The sequence below is a fragment of the Silurus aristotelis genome, assembly GCF_946808225.1.
Source record: "Silurus aristotelis genome assembly, chromosome: 7".
Lineage (NCBI taxonomy): Eukaryota > Metazoa > Chordata > Actinopteri > Siluriformes > Siluridae > Silurus > Silurus aristotelis.
The window spans coordinates 124,563-144,994 of NC_139580.1; the positions used below are offsets into that span (position 1 = coordinate 124,563).

The 20,432-nt window shown below is 44.8% G+C and overlaps 1 protein-coding gene across 4 annotated transcripts in view; it reads left to right on the plus strand.

The window, feature by feature from the left end:
- LOC310728862 (Na(+)/H(+) exchanger beta-like) overlaps window positions 1-20,432 on the plus strand; it is a 37,436-nt gene that overhangs the window by 10,224 nt on the left and 6,780 nt on the right. For all 4 annotated transcript variants that reach the window (XR_014534360.1, XM_083546704.1, XM_083546703.1 and 1 more), the window contains exons 3-6: window positions 1,835-2,295; window positions 12,671-12,921; window positions 13,024-13,241; window positions 13,344-13,546. Coding sequence is in view for 3 of the 4 variants with exons in the window: in XM_083546704.1 (XP_083402830.1) it covers window positions 1,835-2,295; window positions 12,671-12,921; window positions 13,024-13,241; window positions 13,344-13,546 (1,133 nt within the window). In the remaining variant the exon portion in view is untranslated. The remainder of the gene's footprint in view (window positions 1-1,834; window positions 2,296-12,670; window positions 12,922-13,023; window positions 13,242-13,343; window positions 13,547-20,432) is intronic.

A 20,432-nucleotide genomic window follows, 5' to 3' on the forward strand; every position in this document is an offset into this window, starting at 1 on the left:
CACCCTATGATCCTCCTTCTTCTTAAAATACGTGTTCACCACTGCCATTTCCATCCTTTTAGCAAAATCTACCACCATCTGCCCTTCCACATTCCTCTCCTTAAAACCATACCTACCCATCACCTCCTCATCACCTCTGTTCCCTTCACCTACATGCCCATTAAAGTCTGCCCCAATCACCAATCGTTCTTTCCTAGGTACACCATCTACCACTTCATCTAATTCACTCCAGAATCTTTCTTTCTCCTCCATCTCACAGCCAACTTGTGGAGCATAGGCACTAATGACATTTATCATCATCCCTTCAACTTCCACCTTCACGATCATCACCCTATCAGAAACTCTCTTCACCTCCACTACACTCTTACTGTACGCTTCCTTCAGAATCACCCCTACACCATTTCTCTTCCCATCCACACCATGATAAAACAGTTTAAACCCACCTCCAATGTTCCTGGCCTTACTCCCTTTCCACTTGGTCTCCTGAACACACAACACATCTACCTTTCTCCTCTCCATCATATCAGCTATCTCTCTCCCTTTACCTGTCATAGTACCAACATTTAAAGTACCAACCCGAACCTCTACCCGAACCTCTACTCTCCTACACTGCTCCTTTTCCTGCCGTCTCTGTAGACGCCTTCCAGTAGCCCAGCACAGTAGCCCAATTTCCACCGGTACCCTGTCGGCTAACGATACCTGTGGCGGTCGTTGTTAACCCGGGCCTCGACCGATCCGGTATGAAATTCTTATTTGTGATCCGCATATTTGATTTGGCACGTTTTACGCTGGATGCCCTTCCTAACGCAACCCTCCCCATTTACCCGGGCTTGGGACCGGCACTAAGAGTACACTGGCTTGTGCCCCCCTAATGGCTGGGTTCAATCGCGCACATATGGTGCTCGATTATCATCATCACCAGCTCCTATCTAAACTTCCACACTCTTTCTTCCCAAAGCGCCCCCCCCCCCCTTTCCTGCCAGTGTTCATTCTATGATTTTGCTGCTCATCACACGTTCCGCGCCGCCAAGCGCGGCTTTCGCCTCCCGTTAATCGCATAACATTTAACAACAAAAGGCATATGTGCAGTAACTAACAGCAGAGATTCACCAGTATACAATTCAACACCTGGAGCAGCTGTAAGACTTGATTTTTCCGCCACTTTCGCGAGTTCTTCTGCGGCTGCACCGAGATAACCGACGTTAAATGGCAAATTTTTCCCCCTTGTGCTCGAGATATCAGGGTTCGGCGACATAAAAAAGTCGACATAACCGATAAAAAATGTTTAGACAAAGCGAGAATTTGGCGGTTCCACTTCAAAAACGTCGACTTAATAGGGTTGTCGAGATAACCGAGGTCGAGATAACCGGGTTCCACTGTATTTAGTTTAATTTCATTTTAGTTCCCATTGTTGCTTTTGTTTAGTAGATAAATAACTGTTTTTTTTTATTTTTATTTGTTTAGGACCATTTTGTGGGAGTCATCATGCTCACAAATACAATTCAATTCAAATAATGTTTACTTGTATTGCACTTTTAATAATGAACATTGTCTCAGAGCAGCTTTACACAGATAATGCAATAATAAAAAATGAACAAGATGTTCTTTATAAGTGTAAGTTTGTCCTTGATGAACATGCCTGTGGCGAAATACGTCATTTTTACATAGAAATGTAGAAGGTTTATTTCCACCGGTGATCTGAACAGATTGCTTGTAAATGCAGCAGTTGGGCTTGTAAATGAACTTCTCAGTGAACCTTCTCTAATCATTCTCTATTTGATGAAATACAGTTTCTTCAATGGACTCAGGTGTTTTCTGTCTCTCTGATTTTCAGGGTTCCACGTGATTCCTGGGTTGTCCCGGTTTGTCTCTGAGAGTTGTGTGCTGATTATGGTTGGTCTTATGGTAGGAGCTCTCATCAAGCTCTCGGGTAAAACACTTCCTGTTTTGGATACTGAGATCTTTTTCCTGTGTCTCCTTCCCCCTATCATCCTGGATGCTGGCTATTTCTTGCCTCTGCGCCCCTTCTGTGAGAACATAGGCTCCATCTTGGCACTGGCTGTGCTGGGAACACTCTGGAACTCTGTCTTCGTTGGGTTGGTCTTATATGGAGTATGTAAGATGATAGAGGGTCAGATGGGCGAAGTTGACCTACTTTCCTGCCTTCTGTTTGGTTCCATATCCTCTGCCGTGGATCCGGTTGCTGTTCTTGCCGTCTTTGAAGAAATTCACATTAATGAGCTTCTTCACATTCTGGTGTTTGGAGAGTCACTGCTGAATGATGCGGTTACTGTGGTGAGTTTATTAAAGATGCAGTTTGTGGATTAAAGGTGCAATTTGTGGATTAAAGATGGGGAGAGTGGATTAAAGGTGCAGTTTGGGGATTAAAGTGAGTGGACTACAGATGGGGAGAGTGGATTAAAGGTGCAGTAAATGGATTAATTCAATTCAGTTCATGTTTATTTGTGTTGAGCTTTTAATAATGAATTTTGTTTTAGAGCAGCTTTACACAGATAATAACTTTCTTTCGGCTTCTCCCGTTAGGGGTCGCCACAGCGGATCCTCCGCATGTTTGATTTGGCACATGTTTTTACGCTGGATGCCCTTCCTAACGCAACCCTCCCCAATTTGTCCGGGCTTGGGACCGGCACTGAGAGTGGCTGGGGATGGTTCCCTGACCGGGGATCGAACCCGGGTCGCAGCGGTGAGAGCGCTGCATCTTAACCACTAGACCACCAGGGGACCTAGCTTTACACAGATAATGTGGTGATAAAATGAAGATGTTCTTTATAAGTGTAAGTTTGTCCCTGATGAACAAGTCGGTGGAGACTGTGGTGAAGGAAAAACTCCCTGAGATGCAGAAGAAAGAAACCTTGAGAGGAACCAGACTCAAGAGGGAACCTCATCCTCATCTGGGTGCCACCGAATGTCCATTTATTACAGATAAACAGTGTTGAGGTGCAGTGATGTAGATAAGAGCAAACTGTAGTCCTGAGTCAGTGTAGCAGAGTGTTGATATTAACTACAGTCAAAATCCATCCTCAAAGCTCCTGTTCATACTCTGGAATTTCATGGAACCACCCAAGGCGTTGATGAGAAACCATAACCAGCTGCACAGAGTTGCCTCCAATTGAAGAGAACACTATCCAGAGGCAGACCAGGATGAAGTGGGAAGATCCACAGAGGGAAGAGGAGCAGGAACAGTGGTCACTGGGACCTTAGGAGCATGTTTAACTCGACCGAGAGAGAGAGAGGATCTTCTTCTTCTTTTGGCTTCTCTCATTAGGGGTCGCCACAGCGGATCATCCATCTCCATACCCTTCTGTCCTCTACATCTGCCTCTTTAAACTCTTTTTAAGGTAAACATGGCGCCGTTGAGGTCGGCTGCCGTCACAACTGCTCCGGCTACGTTTTCTCTTTTTTTATTTATTTTATACTTTTATTTACTTAGTTACAGTTCCATCTACACAAGATGGACATCATTAGATATGACAGAGCCACTCTTATATCTATTGGTGTACAATGCACTTACCTTTCGCGGTTTTTAAACCCAGACCCATGCTGGCCGAGCGAGCTCCTGAGGGAGAACACAGGACGCGACCCGTACCAGCGTCCGCGAGGGAAACAAGCCGGTGTCAGGAACATGCTGAGGGCACTTACCTAGTATCCTGTTAGCCAACGTCCAGTCACTGGAGAACAAACTCGACGACCTCAGGGCAAGGGTCATGGCGGTACCGGACCATGCCATCCAGCCGGCCGAGTTTTTCTCGGTCTACCGCATGGACAGAACAATGGAGTCGGGGAAGTCAAGAGAAGGTGGAGTGTGTCTGATGGTAAACAACCACTGGTGCGACGGCACGAGCATCATTCCCCTTTCACGCTCCTGCACATCAAATCTGGAACTTCTTCTTCTTCTTGTTTCGGCTGCTCCCATTAGGGGTCGCCACAGCGGATCATCCGTCTCCATACCACCCTGTCCTCTATATCTGCCTCTTTTACACCAACTACCTGCATGTCTTCCCTCACCACATCCATGAACCTCCTCCTTGGCCTTCCTCTTTTCCTCCTACCTGGTGGCTCCATCTTCAGCATTTTTCTACCAATATAATTCATGTCCCTTCTCTGCACATGTCCAAACCATCTCAATCTCGCCTCCCTCACCTTGTCACCAAAACATCCTACATGTGCTGTCCCTCTAATAAACTCATTTCTAATCTTGTCCATCCTCGTCACTCCCAACGAAAACCTCAACATCTTCAGCTCTGCTACCTCCAGTTCCACCTCCTGTCTTTTACTCAATGCCACTGTCTCTAATCCATACAACATCGCAGGTCTCACCACAGTCCTATAAACTTTCCCTTTCATTCTTGCAGATACCCTACTATCACAAATCACTCCTGTCACTCTTCTCCACCCACTCCACCCTGCCTGCACTCTTTTCTTTACTTCCCTAACACACTCTCCATTACTTTGCACTGTTGACCCCAGGTACCTGAACTCCTCCACCTTCTCCATCTCTTCTCCCTGCAACCGCATCACTCCACTGCCCTCCCTCTCATTCACACACATGTACTCTGTCTTACTCCTACTGACTTTCATTCCCCTTCTCTCCAGCGCATATCTCCACCTCTCCAGGCTCTTCTCAACCTGCTCTCTACTCTCACCACAAATCACAATATCATCTGCCTTCCTACTTCCTCATACAATACCACAACTCCTCTCTCGGCACCCTGTCGTACGCTTTCTCTAAATCCACAAATACACAATGCAGCTCCTTCTGTCCTTCTCTATACTTCTCCATCAACATCCTCAAAGCAAATAAGGCATCTGTGGTGCTCTTCCTCGGCATGAAACCATACTGTTGCTCACAGATGGTCACCTCTTCTCTCAGCCTGGCTTCCACTACTCTTTCCCATAACTTCATGGTGTGACTAATCAACTTAATTCCCCTGTAGTTACTGCAGGTCTGCACATCTCCCTTATGTTTAAAGATCGGTACCAGCACACTCCTTCTCCATTCCTCAGGCATCTTCTCACCTTCCAAAATCCTGTTAAACAATCTGGTTAAAAACTCCACTGCCATCTCTCCTAAACATCTCCACGCTTCTACCGGTATGTCATCTGGTCCAACCGACTTTCCATTCTTCATCCTCTTAATCGCTGCTCTCACTTCCTCCTTACTAATCCTATCTACATCCTGCTTCACCAACTCCACATCCTCCAACCTTCTCTCTCTCTGATTTTCCTCATTCATCAGCTGCTCAAAATACTCCCTCCATCTTCTCAACACACTCTCCTCACTAGTCAACACATTTCCCTCTCCATCCTTTATTGCTCTAATTTGCAGTACATCCTTCCCAGCTCGGTCCCTCTGCTTGGCCAATCGGTATAAATCCTTTTCTCCTTCCTTAGTGTCCAACCTCTTATACAGTTCCTCATATGCCTTTTCCTTGGCTTTCGCCACATCCCTTTTAACCTGCTGCCGCATCTCCTTGTACTCCTGCCTACTTTTCTCATCACTCTGTCGATCCCACTTCTGTTTTGCCAACCTCTTTCCCCTAATGCTCTCCTGCACTTCCTCATTCCACCACCACGTCTCCTTGTCTTGCTTTCTATTTCCAGATGTCACACCAAGTAATTTTCTAGCTGCCTCCCTCATCACTCCTGCAGTAGTTGCCCAATCATCCGGCACCTCTTCACCACCACCAAGCCCCTGTCTGACCTCTTCCCTGAACCTCACACTACACTCTTCCTCCTTCAGTTTCCACCATCTTATTCTTCTTTCAAACCTTACTTTCCAAAACCATCCTACATACCACCATCCGATGCTGTCTAGCTACACTGTCCCCCGCCAACACCTTACAGTCTCCAATCTCCTTCAGGTTGCATCTCCTACACAGAAGATAATCCACCTGTGTGCACCTTCCTCCACTCTTATACGTCACCCTATGATCCTCCTTCTTCTTAAAATACGTGTTCACCACTGCCATTTCCATCCTTTTAGCAAAATCTACCACCATCTGCCCTTCCACATTCCTCTCCTTAAAACCATACCTACCCATCACCTCCTCATCACTTCTGTTCCCTTCCCCTACATGCCCATTAAAGTCTGCCCCAATCACCAATCGTTCTTTCCTAGGTACACCATCTACCACTTCATCTAATTCACTCCAGAATCTTTCTTTCTCCTCCATCTCACAGCCAACTTGTGGAGCATAGGCACTGATGACATTTATTATCATCCTGTCAACTTCCACCTTCACAATCATCACCCTATCAGAAACTCTCTTCACCTCCACTACACTCCTACTGTACGCTTCCTTCAGAATCACCCCTACACCATTTCTCTTTCCATCCACACCATGATAAAACAGTTTAAACCCACCTCCAATGTTCCTGGCCTTACTCCCTTTCGACTTGGTCTCCTGCACACACAACACATCTACCTTTCTCCTCTCCATCATATCAGCTATCTCTCTCCCTTTACCCGTCATAGTACCAACATTTAAAGTACCAACCCGATCCTCTACTCTCCTACACTGCTCCTTTTCCTGCCGTCTCTGTAGACGCCTTCCTCCTCTCCTTCTCCTCCTTCGGCCAACAGTAGCCCAATTTCCACCGGTACCCTGTCGGCTAACGATACCTGTGGCGGTCGTTGTTAACCCGGGCCTCGACCGATCCGGTATGAAATTCTCATTTCTGATCCGCATATTTGATTTGGCACATGTTTTACGCTGGATGCCCTTCCTAACGCAACCCTCCCCATTTACCCGGGCTTGGGACCGGCACTAAGAGTACACTGGCTTGTGCCCCCCTAATGGCTGGGTTACATCAAATCTGGAACTACTGACCATAAAACATCAAATCTGGAACTACTGACCATAAAATGTCGGCCCTTTTATCTACCTTAGGAATTCAGCTCGGTCATAGTCAGTGCCGTTTATATTCCACCTCAAGGCGGACACGGACACTGCAGTATGGGATTTACACAAGACACTAACTCTTCACCAAACACAGCATCAGGACGCTGTGCTCATTGTGGTGGGAGATTTTAACAGTGCCAACCTCAAGCGCGCACTACCGAACTTTCATCCGCACATCACCTGCCCCACCAGGGGTGTAAGGACACTGGACCACTGCTACACACCATTCAAGAGCAGCTACAAGGCACAATCACGTCCACTGTTTGGGAAATCGGACCATGCCGCCATCTTCCTCATGCCTGTTTACAAACAAAGGCTGAAACAGGAAGCTCCGGTTCAGAGGGAGGTTGCGCGCTGTACTGACCAATGGGACATGTTCAGGCGTCAACATGTTTACGGAAGCGGTTGTGGGATTTATCGGGAAACTAGCTGATGATACAGTGCATTAAACCACCATCAGAACGTTTCCCAACCAGAAGCCGTGGGTGGATAAAACTATCCGCGACGCTCTGAGATCCCGCTTTGCTGCCTACAACAAGGGGCTCGCCACCGGGGACATGGACGATTACAAGGCTGCGTCTTACAGTGTTCGCAGAGCGGTGAAGGATGCAAAGCTACGGGAGGAAACTAGAGTCACAGTTCCAACATGGTGGCTCTAGGAGCCTGTGGCAGGGACTAAGAACAATCATGGACTACAGAACACCATCTTCTAGAATGGTGAATGCGGACGCTTCTCTGGCAGACGAGCTAAACATCTTTTTTACGCTCGTTTCGAGGCTGCAGCTAACAATGCTACCGGTGCTAACGGCACAAACAGTGCACGCCGAGGGTTAGGGTTAGTATTTTAGTTCAGTATTTTAGAGCATGATGTGAGGAGGGCAATCAAGAGAGTAAATACCAGGAAGGCAGCAGGACCAGATGGCATCACAGGTCGGGTTCTAAAAGCCTGCACTGACCAGCTAGCACCGGTGTTCACTGAGATATTCAACCTTTCACTGGAACAGCCTGTTGTCCCCTCATGCTTCAAACAGTCCACCATTGTCCTGTCCCAAAGAAACCCCAGCCCGCGACTATCGCCCTGTAGCCTTGACCTCAGTAGTGATGAAGTGCTTTGAGAGACTGGTCAGAGACTTCATCACTGCATACCAGACACACTGGACCCATTACAGTTTGTGTAGAGTCAGAATCGTTCTACTGAGGACACTATTGCTCATCTCCTCCACACTACGATGAGCCACCTGGACTACAGAAAAGGGAATTATACAAAGATGCTGTTTGTGAACTAAAGTTCAGGATTTAACACAATAATTCCCTCCACACTCACCTCTAAGTTGGGGGTCCTGGGACAGCCTGCCACTGTGTCAATGGATCTCTAACTTCATCATTAGGTTTGCTGATGATGTGGTGGGCCTGATCTCCAACAATGACAAGACGGCCTACCTACAGGAGGTTAAAAACCTGGAGAGATGGTGCTAGGAGAACAACCTTCTCCTGAACGTCAGCAAGACTAAGGAGTTGATAGTGGACTTCAGCACGAAGCAGGAGCGGTCATACCAAACACTAAACATCAACAGGACCCTAGTGGAGAGAGTGGACAGTTTCCGGTACCCAGGTGTTCACATCACACCAACATCACACCAACACCCTGGTGAAGAAGGCCCGGCAGCGTCTGTACTATCTGAGACACTTAAGGGACTTTAAACTACCCTTTTGGGTGCTGAAGATTTTTACACTTGTACCATTGAGAGCGTTCTGACGGGTAACATCACTTCCTGGTTCGGAAACAGCACCATGCAGGACAGGCGAGCCCTCCAAAAGGTGGTGCGTTCAGCTAAACGTACCATCCACACCGAGCTCCCTAAACTGCAGGACATCTACAGCACGCGGTGCCGGACCAGAGCCAGGAAGATTATGAAGGACCTCAGCCATCCCAACAATGGACTCTTTTCTTTGTTGCGTTCAGGGAAACGCTTCAGCTCCCTTAAAGCGAACACAGAGAGAATGAGGAGGAGCTTCTTCCTGCAGGCCATTCGGAGTTTGAACCAGGAAACACCCAGGATCTAAAAGCTGGTCACTCTCCATCATCACACTTTTCTGCAAATATTTTTCTTTTCGCACTACAACACTTTAAACTCTGGACTGTCACTTTAAATGTGGACTTGCACAGCACAGTGCACTTTATACCACACCGCACACAGCCACTTTAAGGACAATCACATCAACCACCTTATGTGATTACTGTTTACTGTACATAAGCATACCTTGTATATACACTTTTTCCTTCACCACATCCATAAACCTCCTCCTTTGTCTTCCCCTTTTCCTACTTCCTGGTGGCTTCATCCTCAGCATTCTCCTACTGATATACCCCATGTCCCTCCTCTGCAAATGTCCAAACCATCTCAATCTCGCCTCCCTCACCTTGTCTCCAAAATGTTCTACATGCGCTGTCCCTCTAATAATCCTGTCCATCGTCGTTACTCTAATCCTGTCCATTATACATCCTGTCCATTTAATCCTGTAATCTAATCCTGTCCATCGTCGTTACTCCCAACGAACATCTCAACATCTTCAGCTCTGCTACCTCCAGCTTTACCTCCTGTCTTTTACTCAATGGCACTGTCTCTAAACCATACAACATCTCAGGTCACACCACAGTCCTATAAACTTTCCCTTTTATTATCACAGATACTCTCACATATCACATATTACTCCTGCTATCACTCTTCTCCACCCACTCCACCCTGCATGCACTCTTTTCTTCACTTCTCTAACACACTCTCCATTATTTTGCTCTTTTGACCCCAGGTACCTGAACTCCTCCACCTTCTCCACCTCTTCTCCCTGCAACCACACCCCTCCACTGCCCTCCCTCTCATTCACACACATGTACTCTGTCTTACTCCAACTGACTTTCATTCCCCTTCTCTCCAGCGTGTACTTCCACCTCTCCAAACTCTTCTCCACCTGCTCCCTACTCTCACCACAAATAACAATATCATCTGCAACATCATAGTCCATGGAGACTCCTGTTTGACCTCGTCCTTCAACCTGTCCATCACCACTGCGAACAGGAAAATGCTCAGAGCCGATCCTTGATGCAGTCCAAACTCCACCTTGAACCAGTCTGTCGTTCCTACTGCACACCTCACTACTCATACATGTCCTGCACCACCCTCACATACTTCTCTGACACACCAGACTTCCTCATACAATACCACAACTCCTCTCTCCACCCTGTCGTATGCTTTCTCTGAATCCACAAACACACAATGCAACTCCTTCTGACCCTCTCTATACTTCTCCATCAAAATTCTCAAAGCAAATAATGCGTCTGTGGTGCTCTTTCTCGGGCCTAAAACCATCCTCATGTCTCCACATCATGTCAGTATGTCATTTGGTCCAACCGACTTTCCACTCTTCATCCTCTTAATAGCTGCTCTCACTTCCTCCTTACTAATCCTATCCACTTTCTGATTTACCATCTCCACATCATCTAACCTTCTCTCTCTATAATTTTCCTCGTTCATCAGCTGCTCAAAATACTCCCTCCATCTTCTCAACACACTCTCCTCACTAGTCAACACATTTCCATCTCCATCCTTTATTGCTTTAACTGCTTCTTTTCTCCTTCCTTAGTGTCCAACTTGTCCTACAGCTCCTCATGTGCCTTTTCCTTGGCTTTCACCACATCCCCCTTTACCTGCTGCCACATCTCCTTGTAATCCTGCCTACTTTTCTCATCACTCTGTCGATCCCAATTCTGTTTCTCCAACCTCTTTCTCCTTCTGCTCTCCTGCACTTCCTCATTCCACCACCACGTCTCTTTGTCTTCCTTTCTATTTCCAGATGTCACACCAAGTACCTTTCTAACTGTCTCCCTTATCACTTCTGCAGTAGTACCCCAATCATCCAGCACCTCTTCACCACCACCAAGCCCCTGTCTGACCTCTTCGCTAAATCTCATACTACAGTCTTCCGCCTTCAGTTTCCACCATCTTATTCTTCTTTGTCTTCACTCTCCTTCTTTTCTTCTTCACCTCCAAAACCACCCTACAGACCACCACCCGATGCTGTCTAGCTACACTTTCCCCTGCCAACACCTTACAATCTCCAATCTCCTACATAGAACATAATCCACCAGTGTGCACCTTCCTCCACTCTTATACGTCACCCTATGATCCTCCTTCTTCTTAAAATACGTGTTCACCACTGCCATTTCCATCCTTTTAGCAAAATCTACCACCATCTGCCCTTTCCCATTCCTCTCCTTAAAGCCAAAACCTACCCATCACCTCCTCATCACCTCTGTTCTTTTCACCTACATGCCTATTGAAATCCGCCCCAATCACCAATCTTTCATTCCTATGTTCACCTTCTCCCACTTCATATAACTCACTCCAGAATTTTTCCTTATCCTCCATTTCACAGCCCACTTGTAGAGCATAGGTACTGATGACATTCATCATCGCCCCTTCAACTTCGAGCTTTATGTTCATCACTCTATTAGAAACTCTCTTTACCTCCACTACACACTTACTAAACTCTTCCTTCAGAATCACCCCTACACCATTTCTCTTTCCATCCACACCATGATAGAACAGTTTAAACACCTCCAATGTTCCTGCTCTTTCTCCCTTTCCACTTGGTCTCCTGAACACACTACATATCTACCTTTTTCCTCTCCATTATATCAGCTCCCGCTCTCCCTTTACCAGTCATAGTACTAACTTTTAAAGTACCAAACCGAACCTCCACTCTCCTACACTTCTCCTTTTCCTGCCATCTCTGTAGACATCTTACTCCTCTCCTTCTCCTCCTTCGGCCGACAGTAGCCCAATTTTCACCAGTACCCTGTTGGCTAACGATACCTGTGGCGGTCGTTGTTAACCTGGACCTCGACCAATCCGGTATGAATTTCTCCTTCGTGATCCGCATATTTGATTTGGCACATGTTTTACGCTGGATCTCCTTCATAACGCAACCCTCCCCATTTACCCGGGCTTGGGACCGGGACTAAGAGTGCACTGGCTTGTGCAACCCTAATGACAGGAAGAGAAGGATATGGATTATTAAGTCTACTTATTGTTGTATGAAAGTTAATGTCACTGTGCAGTTTGGACTCCAGCATGACTCGCTATGGCAGCAGAACTAAAAGGGAAAACCAGAAGGTAACACAGACATGAGGGATAAGAGACAACCCACCACACCACCATCAACAAACCTGAGGGGACGTGTGCGAGTGAAGGGACAACAGCATACAAAGATCCCAGTTCACCAAACACTCTTTATCCATGATCCCTTTAGATCTGCTGCTTTACCTCACAAACACGGCTGCACACACTGAACCAGAAACACCATCCAGAGATGCTACATAATCGGAAAGTTTACTTCTAGCTGCATGTGGTCCTAGTAAAAGTACTTCTGTCTTATCTGAGTTGAGCCGAAGGAAGTTATCAAGCATCCACTGTCTAATGTCCTTTACACACTCCTCAACATTGCTGAAATATACAGCTGTGTATCATCAGCATAGAAATGGAAGCAAATACCATGTTTATGTATAATTTCACCAAGAGGAAGCAGATATAAAGAGAAAAGCAGTGGGCCTAAGACAGATCCTTGCAGAACACCAAACTTTACCTCAGAGAGTGTGAAGAACTCACCATTTACATCAACAAACTGATAGCGATCAGTCAAATAAGACCTGAGCCAGGAGGATTAAAGATGCAGTATGTGTTTTTCTTTAGGTATTGTATCACCTGTTTGAGGAGTTTGCTGCCAAAGGCCGAGTGGAGTTCAGTGATTCATTATTGGGTGTAATGAGCTTTCTGGTGGTGGCAGTGGGGGGTATCATGGTGGGCATGGTTTATGGAATTATGGCCGCTGTCACCTCTCGTTTCACCTTATGCTCACGTGTCATCGAGCCACTTTTCGTCTTCCTGTACAGCTACCTGGCATACCTGTCAGCTGAGGTGTTCCACCTGTCTGGCATCATGGCGTGAGTTACTTATTTTTTTACACTGCAGGTCTGTAATTCTTCTAGTATTCTGTAATGTGGTGTATACAGTGTGTGTGTGTGTGTGTGTGTGTGTGTGTATAGTCTTATTGCATGTGGAGTCGTAATGAGGCCTTATGTGGAGGCCAACATTTCCCACAAGTCTTACACCACAATAAAGTACTTCCTAAAGATGTGGAGCAGTGTGAGTGAGACTCTCATCTTCATCTTCCTCGGCGTTTCCACGGTAGCAGGACCACATCACTGGAACTTTATCTTCATCATCTTTACCCTCATCCTCTGCCTCATCTCACGTGTACTGGGTCAGCTCTCTGTCTGTCTGTCTGTCTGTCTGTCTGTCTGTATGTCTGTGTATGTGAGGAGCTACTTCATTAATTACTGTGTGTGTGTTTGTGTGTGTGTAGGAGTGGTGGGACTGAGCTTCATCATGAATAAATTCCGCATGGTGAAGTTAACAGGTAAAGATCAGTTTATTGTGGCCTACGGTGGACTGCGAGGAGCCATTGCATTCTCTCTGGCCTTTCTGCTCTCCAGTGAACATTTCCCTATGAAGAACATGTTCCTCACTTCCATAATCACGCTTATCTTCTTCACAGTCTTCATTCAGGTGTGTGTAATGTCTGAGCTATACACACACCATCACAAATCATTAAAATGTCACGAATGCAGGTAGAACAGAGTGAGGAACTGGAAAATGGGAGATGGAATTAGGAAAACAAGGTTTATTAAAAAAGTTCCTAGAGCAGAAAAGCACAAACCTTTTCTAATAGAGGGACAAAAATCTAATTTGATTGAAGGCTGTTGGCAGAAAATAAATGTTGCATTATAAAAATTGTTATAATAAAATTAAAGTTGCCATGGTTCCTCTGAATCATAATTCAGAATATTACAAAATATATAAATAGAAAAAATGACAACGTGACCTGCTTAAATAATGCAGTTTTAAGTTGTAGTTTAGTGAAACTTAGTCAGAATGTGGGGGAGGTGGGAGCTAAGTGGTTAAGATAGATAGATAGATAGATAGATAGATAGATAGATAGATAGATAGATAGATAGATAGATAGATAGATAGATACATACATACATACATACATACATACATACATACATACATACATACATACATACATACATACATACATACAAACAACTTTATTGTCATTGCATAGTACAGGTACACAGCAACGAAATGCAGTTTGGCATCTACCAGAAGTGCAAAAATGTAGCAGTCATGCAAAAGTGCAGATAAATATCTGGCATATTTACAGCAAGTGATAAATATGTAAACATATGTAAAGTGAATAAATATAAAGTCAGTAACAGTGCAGAGACGTGTGGACATCAATTTAGAGTACAGGAATGGTTCTGAGGCTGTGGCATTAAAGAGTAATGTGCAGAAGTGAAGGTTAAAAAATTATGGCATTTAAGAATTAGCAGCTAAATAACCAGTCGACTAATATATATATATATATATATATATATATATATATATATATATATATATATATATATATATATATATATATATATATATATACAGTGGGTACGGAAAGTATTCAGACCCCCTTACATTTTTCACTCTTTGTTATATTGCAGCCATTTGCTAAAATCATTTAACTTCATTCTTCTTCCTCATGAATGTACACACAGCTCCCCATATTGACAGAAAAACACAGAATTGTTTGCTGTGACACTCATATATTTAACTCAGATGCTTTCCATTTCTTCTGATCATCCTTGAGATGGTTCTACACCTTCATTTGAGTCCAGCTGTGTTTGATTATACTGATTGGACTTGATTAGGAAAGCCACACACCTGTCTATATAAGACCTTCCAGGTCACAATGCATGTCAGAGCAAATGAAAATCATGAGGTCAAAGGAACTGCCTGAAGAGCTCAGAGACAGAATTGTGGCAAGGCACAGATCTGGCCAAGGTTACAAAAAGATTTCTGCTGCACTTAAGGTTCCTAAGAGCACAGTGGCCTCCATAATCCTCAAATGGAAGACGTTTGGGACGACCAGAACCCTTCCTAGAGCTGGCCGTCCGGCCAAACTGAGCTATCGGGGGAGAAGAGCCTTGGTGAGAGAGGTAAAGAAGAACCCAAAGATCACTGTGGCTGAGCTCCAGAGATGCAGTCAGGAGATGGGAGAAAGTTGTAGAAAGTCAACCATCACTGCAGCCCTCCACCAGTCGGGGCTTTATGGCAGAGTGGCCCGACGGAAGCCTCTCCTCAGTGTAAGACACATGAAAGCCCGCATGGAGTTTGCTAAAAAACACCTGAAGGACTCCAAGATGGTGAGAAATAAGATTCTCTGGTCTGATGAGACCAAAATAGAACTTTTTGGCCTTAATTCTAAGCGGTATGTGTGGAGAAAACCAGGCACTGCTCATCACCTGTCCAATACAGTCCCAACAGTGAAGCATGGTGGTGGCAGCATCATGCTGTGGGGGTGTTTTTCAGCTGCAGGGACAGGACGACTGAGTGCAATCGAGGGAAAGATGAATGCGGCCAAGTACAGGGATATCCTGGACAAAAACCTTCTCCAGAGTGCTCTGGACCTCAGACTGGGCCGAAGGTTTACCTTCCAACAAGACAATGACCCTAAGCACACAGCTAAAATAACGAAGGAGTGGCTTCACAACAACTCCGTGACTGTTCTTGAATGGCCCAGCCAGAGCCCTGACTTAAACCCAATTGAGCATCTCTGGAGGAAGGAGTGGCTTCACAACAACTCCGTGACTGTTCTTGAATGGCCCAGCCAGAGCCCTGACTTAAACCCAATTGAGCATCTCTGGAGAGACCTAAAAAATGGCTGTCCACCAACGTTTACCATCCAACCTGACAGAACTGGAGAGGATATGCAAGGAGGAATGGCAGAGGATCCCCAAATCCAGGTGTGAAAGACTTGTTGCATCTTCCCCAAAAAGACTCCTGGCTGTATTAGATCAAAAGGGGGCTTCTACTAAATACTGAGCAAAGGTCAAGTCAAGTCAAGTCAAGTTTATTTGTATAGCGCTTTTCACAACAGACATTGTCTCAAAGCAGCTTTACAGAAAACAGTGAAGGTGAAGGTGTGCGTTTGTCCCTGATGAGCAAGCCGTGGCGACAGTGGCAAGGAAAAACTCCCTTAGATGATATGAGGAAGAAACCTTGAGAGGAACCAGACTCAAAGGGGAAACCATCCTCATATGGGTGACATCAAAAGTTTGGTCATAAATCTTTCAACAATACAGAACAATTTGTGATCATCATAGATCCAGCATCAGCTTCTCCATGCCAGGGCCTTTAAACACTCGGCATCTACTTCTCCATGATCATCCATAGGTCCATAATCTTCACGAGGTGGGACGTGACTGGAGCTGGCCAAACCTCAGGATGCCTCGGGATGGGGAGAGAAAGAGAAGCAGTGGAGAGGAATTAGCGTAGCTGCTGTTCATGATATTAACAGCACAAGTTGATAATGTGCATGTGATCAGATGTTCTGGAGCACAAGGTTATGATGTGATGTGTGTGATGTGTGTTATGTGTAGGCTTTGCTAAAAAGATATGTTTTTAATCTACACTTAAACTGGGAGAGTGTATCTGAGCCCCGAACACTGTCAGGAAGACTATTCCAGAGTTTAGGAGCTAAATGTGAAAATGCTCTACCGCCTTTAGTGGACTTTGCTATTCTAGGAACTACTAGAAGCCCAGAGTTTTGAGATCTCAGGGAGCGTGACGGATTGTAGCGTGTTAAGAGACTGGATAGATACATGGGAGCCAAACCATTTAGTGCTTTATAAGTGAGTCTGAATAGGTCTGAATACTTAGGACCATGTGATATTTCAGTTTTTCTTTTTTTAATAAATCTGCAACAATGTCAACAATTCTGTGTTTTTTCTGTCAGTATGGGGTGCTATGTGTACATTCATGAGGAAGAAGAATGAACCTAAATGATTTTAGCAAATGTATGCAATATAACAAAGAGTGAAACATTTAAGGGGGTCTGAATACTTTCCGTACCCACTGTATATATATATATATATATACAGTAAGGAAAATAAGTATTTAAACACCCTGCTATTTTGCAAGTTCTCCCACTTAGAAATCATGGAGAGGTCTGAAATTGTCATCGTAGGTGCATGTCCACTGTGAGAGACATAATCTACAAAAGAAAATCCAGAAATCACAATGTATGATTTTTTACTTTTCATTTGTATGATACAGCTAGGTCCCCTGGTGGTCTAGAGGTTAAGATGCAGCGCTCTCACCGCTGCGACCCGGGTTCGATCCCCGGTCAGGGAACCATCCCCAGCCACTCTCAGTGCCGGTCCCAAGCCCGGATAAATTGGGGAGGGTTGCGTTAGGAAGGACATCCAGCGTAAAACGTGCCAAATCAAACGTGCGGAGGATCCGCTGTGGTGACCCCTAACGGGAGAAGCCAAAAGAAAGTATATATTTGTATGATACAGCTGCAAATAAGTATTTGAACACCTGAGAAAGTCAATGTTAATATTTGGTACAGTAGCCTTTGTTTGCAATTACAGAGGTCAAACGTTTCCTGTAGTTTTTCACCAGGTTTGCACACACTGCAAGAGGGATTTTGGCCCACTCCTCCACACAGGTCTTCTCGAGATCAGTCAGGTTTCTGGCCTGTCGCTGAGAAACACGGCCTGTCGCTGAGAAACACGGAGTTTCAAAGATTCTCTATTGGGTTTAGGTCTGGAGACTGGCTAGGCCACGCCAGAACCTTGATATGCTTCTTACAGAGCCACTCCTTGGTTATCCTGGCTGTGTGCTTCGGGTCATTGTCATGTTGGAAGACCCAGCCTCGACCCATCTTCAGTGCGCTAACTGAGGGAAGGAGGTTGTTCCCCAAAATCTCGCAATACATGGCCCCGGTCATCCTCTCCTTAATACAGTGCAGTCGCCCTGTCCCATGTGCAGAAAAACACCCCCAAAGCATGATGCTACCACCCCCATGCTTCACAGTAGGGATGGTGTTCTTGGGATGGTACTCATCATTCTTCTTCCTCCAAACACGTTTAGTGGAATTATGGAATTATTATTAAAGTTAAAAAATTATTTTAACTTTATTAAAAGTTCTATTTTGGTCTCATCTGACCACATGACCTTCTCCCATGACTCCTCTGGATCATCCAAATGGTCATTGGCAAACTTAAGACGTGCATGGACATGTGCTGGGTAAAGAAGGGGACCTTCCGTGCCATGCATGATTTCAAACCATGACGTCTTAGTGTATTACCAACAGTAACCTTGGAAACGGTGGTCCCAGCTCTTTTCAGGTCATTGACCAGCTCCTCCTATGTAGTTCTGGGCTGATTTCTCACCTTCCTTAGGATCATTAAGACCCCACGAGGTGAGATCTTGCATGGAGCCCCAGTCCGAGGGAGATTAACAGTCATGTTTAGCTTCTTCCATTTTCTAATGATTGCTCCAACAGTGGACCTTTTTTCACCAAGCTGCTTGGCAATTTCCCCATAGTGCTTTCCAGCCTTGTGTAGGTGTACAATTTTGTCTCTAGTGTCTTTGGACAGCTCTTTGGTCTTGGCCATGTTAGTAGTTGGATTCTTACTGATTGTATGGGGTGGACAGGTGTATTTATGCATCTAACGACCTCAAACAGGTGCATGTAATTTAGGATAATAAATGTAGTGGAGGTGGACATTTTAAAGACAGACTAACAGGTTTTTGAGGATCAGAATTCTAGCTAATAGACAGGTGTTCAAATACTTATTTGCAGCTGTATCATACATATAAATAGTTTAAAAATCATATATTGTGATTTCTGGATTTTTTTTTTTTAGATTATGTTTCTCACAGTGGACATGCACCTACGATGACAATTTCAGACTCCTCCATGATTTCTAAGTGGGAGAACTTGCAAAATAGCGGGGTGTTCAAATACTTATTTTAATCACTGTATATATATATATATATATATATATATATATATATATATATATATATATATATATATATATATATATATATATATATATGAAGCATATGTACAGTGAATAAATATAAGGCAGTAGCAGTGCAGAGACATGTGGACATCATTAAGAAGTACAGGAATGGTTCTTAAGGCTATGGCATTGAAGAGTAATTAGCAAGTCGAATAAACAGTCTACTATATATAAATATACAGTACAGACCAAAAGTTTGGACACACCTTCTCATTCAAAGAGTTTTCTTTATTTTTATGACTATGAAAATTGTAGAGTCACACTGAAGGCATCAAAACTATGAATTAACACATGTGGAATTATATACATAACAAAAAAGTGTGAAACAACTGAAAATATGTCATATTGTAGGTTCTTCAAAGTAGCCACCTTTTGCTTTGATTATTGCTTTGCACACTCTTGGCATTCTCTTGATGAGCTCCAAGAAGTAGTCACTTGAAATGGTTTTCACTTCACAGGTGTGCCCTGTCAGGTTTAATAAGTGTGATTTCTTGCCTTATAAATGGGGTTGGGACCAACAGTTGTGTTGTGCAGAAGTCAGGTGGATACACAGCTGATAGTCCTACTGAATAGACTGTTAGAATTTGTATTATGGCAAGAAAAAAGCAGCTAAGTACAGAAAAACAAGTGGCCATCATTACTTTAAGAAATAAAGGTCGGTCAGTCCAAAAAATTGGGAAAACTTTGAAAGTGTCCCCAAGTGCAGTCACAAAAACCATCAAGCGCTACAAAGAAACTGGCTCACATGCGGACCACCCCAGGAAAGGAGACCAAAAGTCACCTCTGCTGCGGAGGATAAGTTCATCCGAGTCACCAGCCTCAGAAATCGCAGGTTAACAGCAGCTCAGATTAGAGACCAGGTCAATGGCACACAGAGTTCTAGCAGCAGACACATCTCTACAACAACTGTTAAGAGGAGACTGTGTGAATCAGGGCTTCATGGTAGAATATCTGCTAGGAAACCACTGCTTAAGAAAGGCAACAAGCAGAAGAGACTTGTTTGGGCTAAAGAACACAAGGAATGAACATTAGACCAGTGGAAATCTGTGCTTTGGTCTGATGAGTCCAAATTTGAGATCTTTGGTTCCAACCACCGTGTCTTTGTGCGACGCAGAAAAGGTGAACGGATAGACTCTACATGCCTGGTTCCCACCGTAAAGCATGGAGGAGGAGGTGTGATGGTGTGGGGGTGCTTTGCTGGTGACACTGTTGGGGATTTATTCAAAATTGAAGGCATACTGAACCAGCATGGCTACCACAGCATCTTGCAGCAGCATGCTATTCCATCCGGTTTGCGTTTAGTTGGACCATCATTTATTTTTCAACAGGACAATGACCCCAAACACACCTCCAGGCTGTGTAAGGGCTATTTGACCAAGAAGGAGAGTGATGGGGTGCTGCGCCAGATGACCTGGCCTCCACAGTCACCGGACCTAAACCCAATCGAGATGGTTTGGGGTGAGCTGGACCGCAGAGTGAAGGCAAAAGGGCCAACAAGTGCTAAGCATCTCTGGGAACTC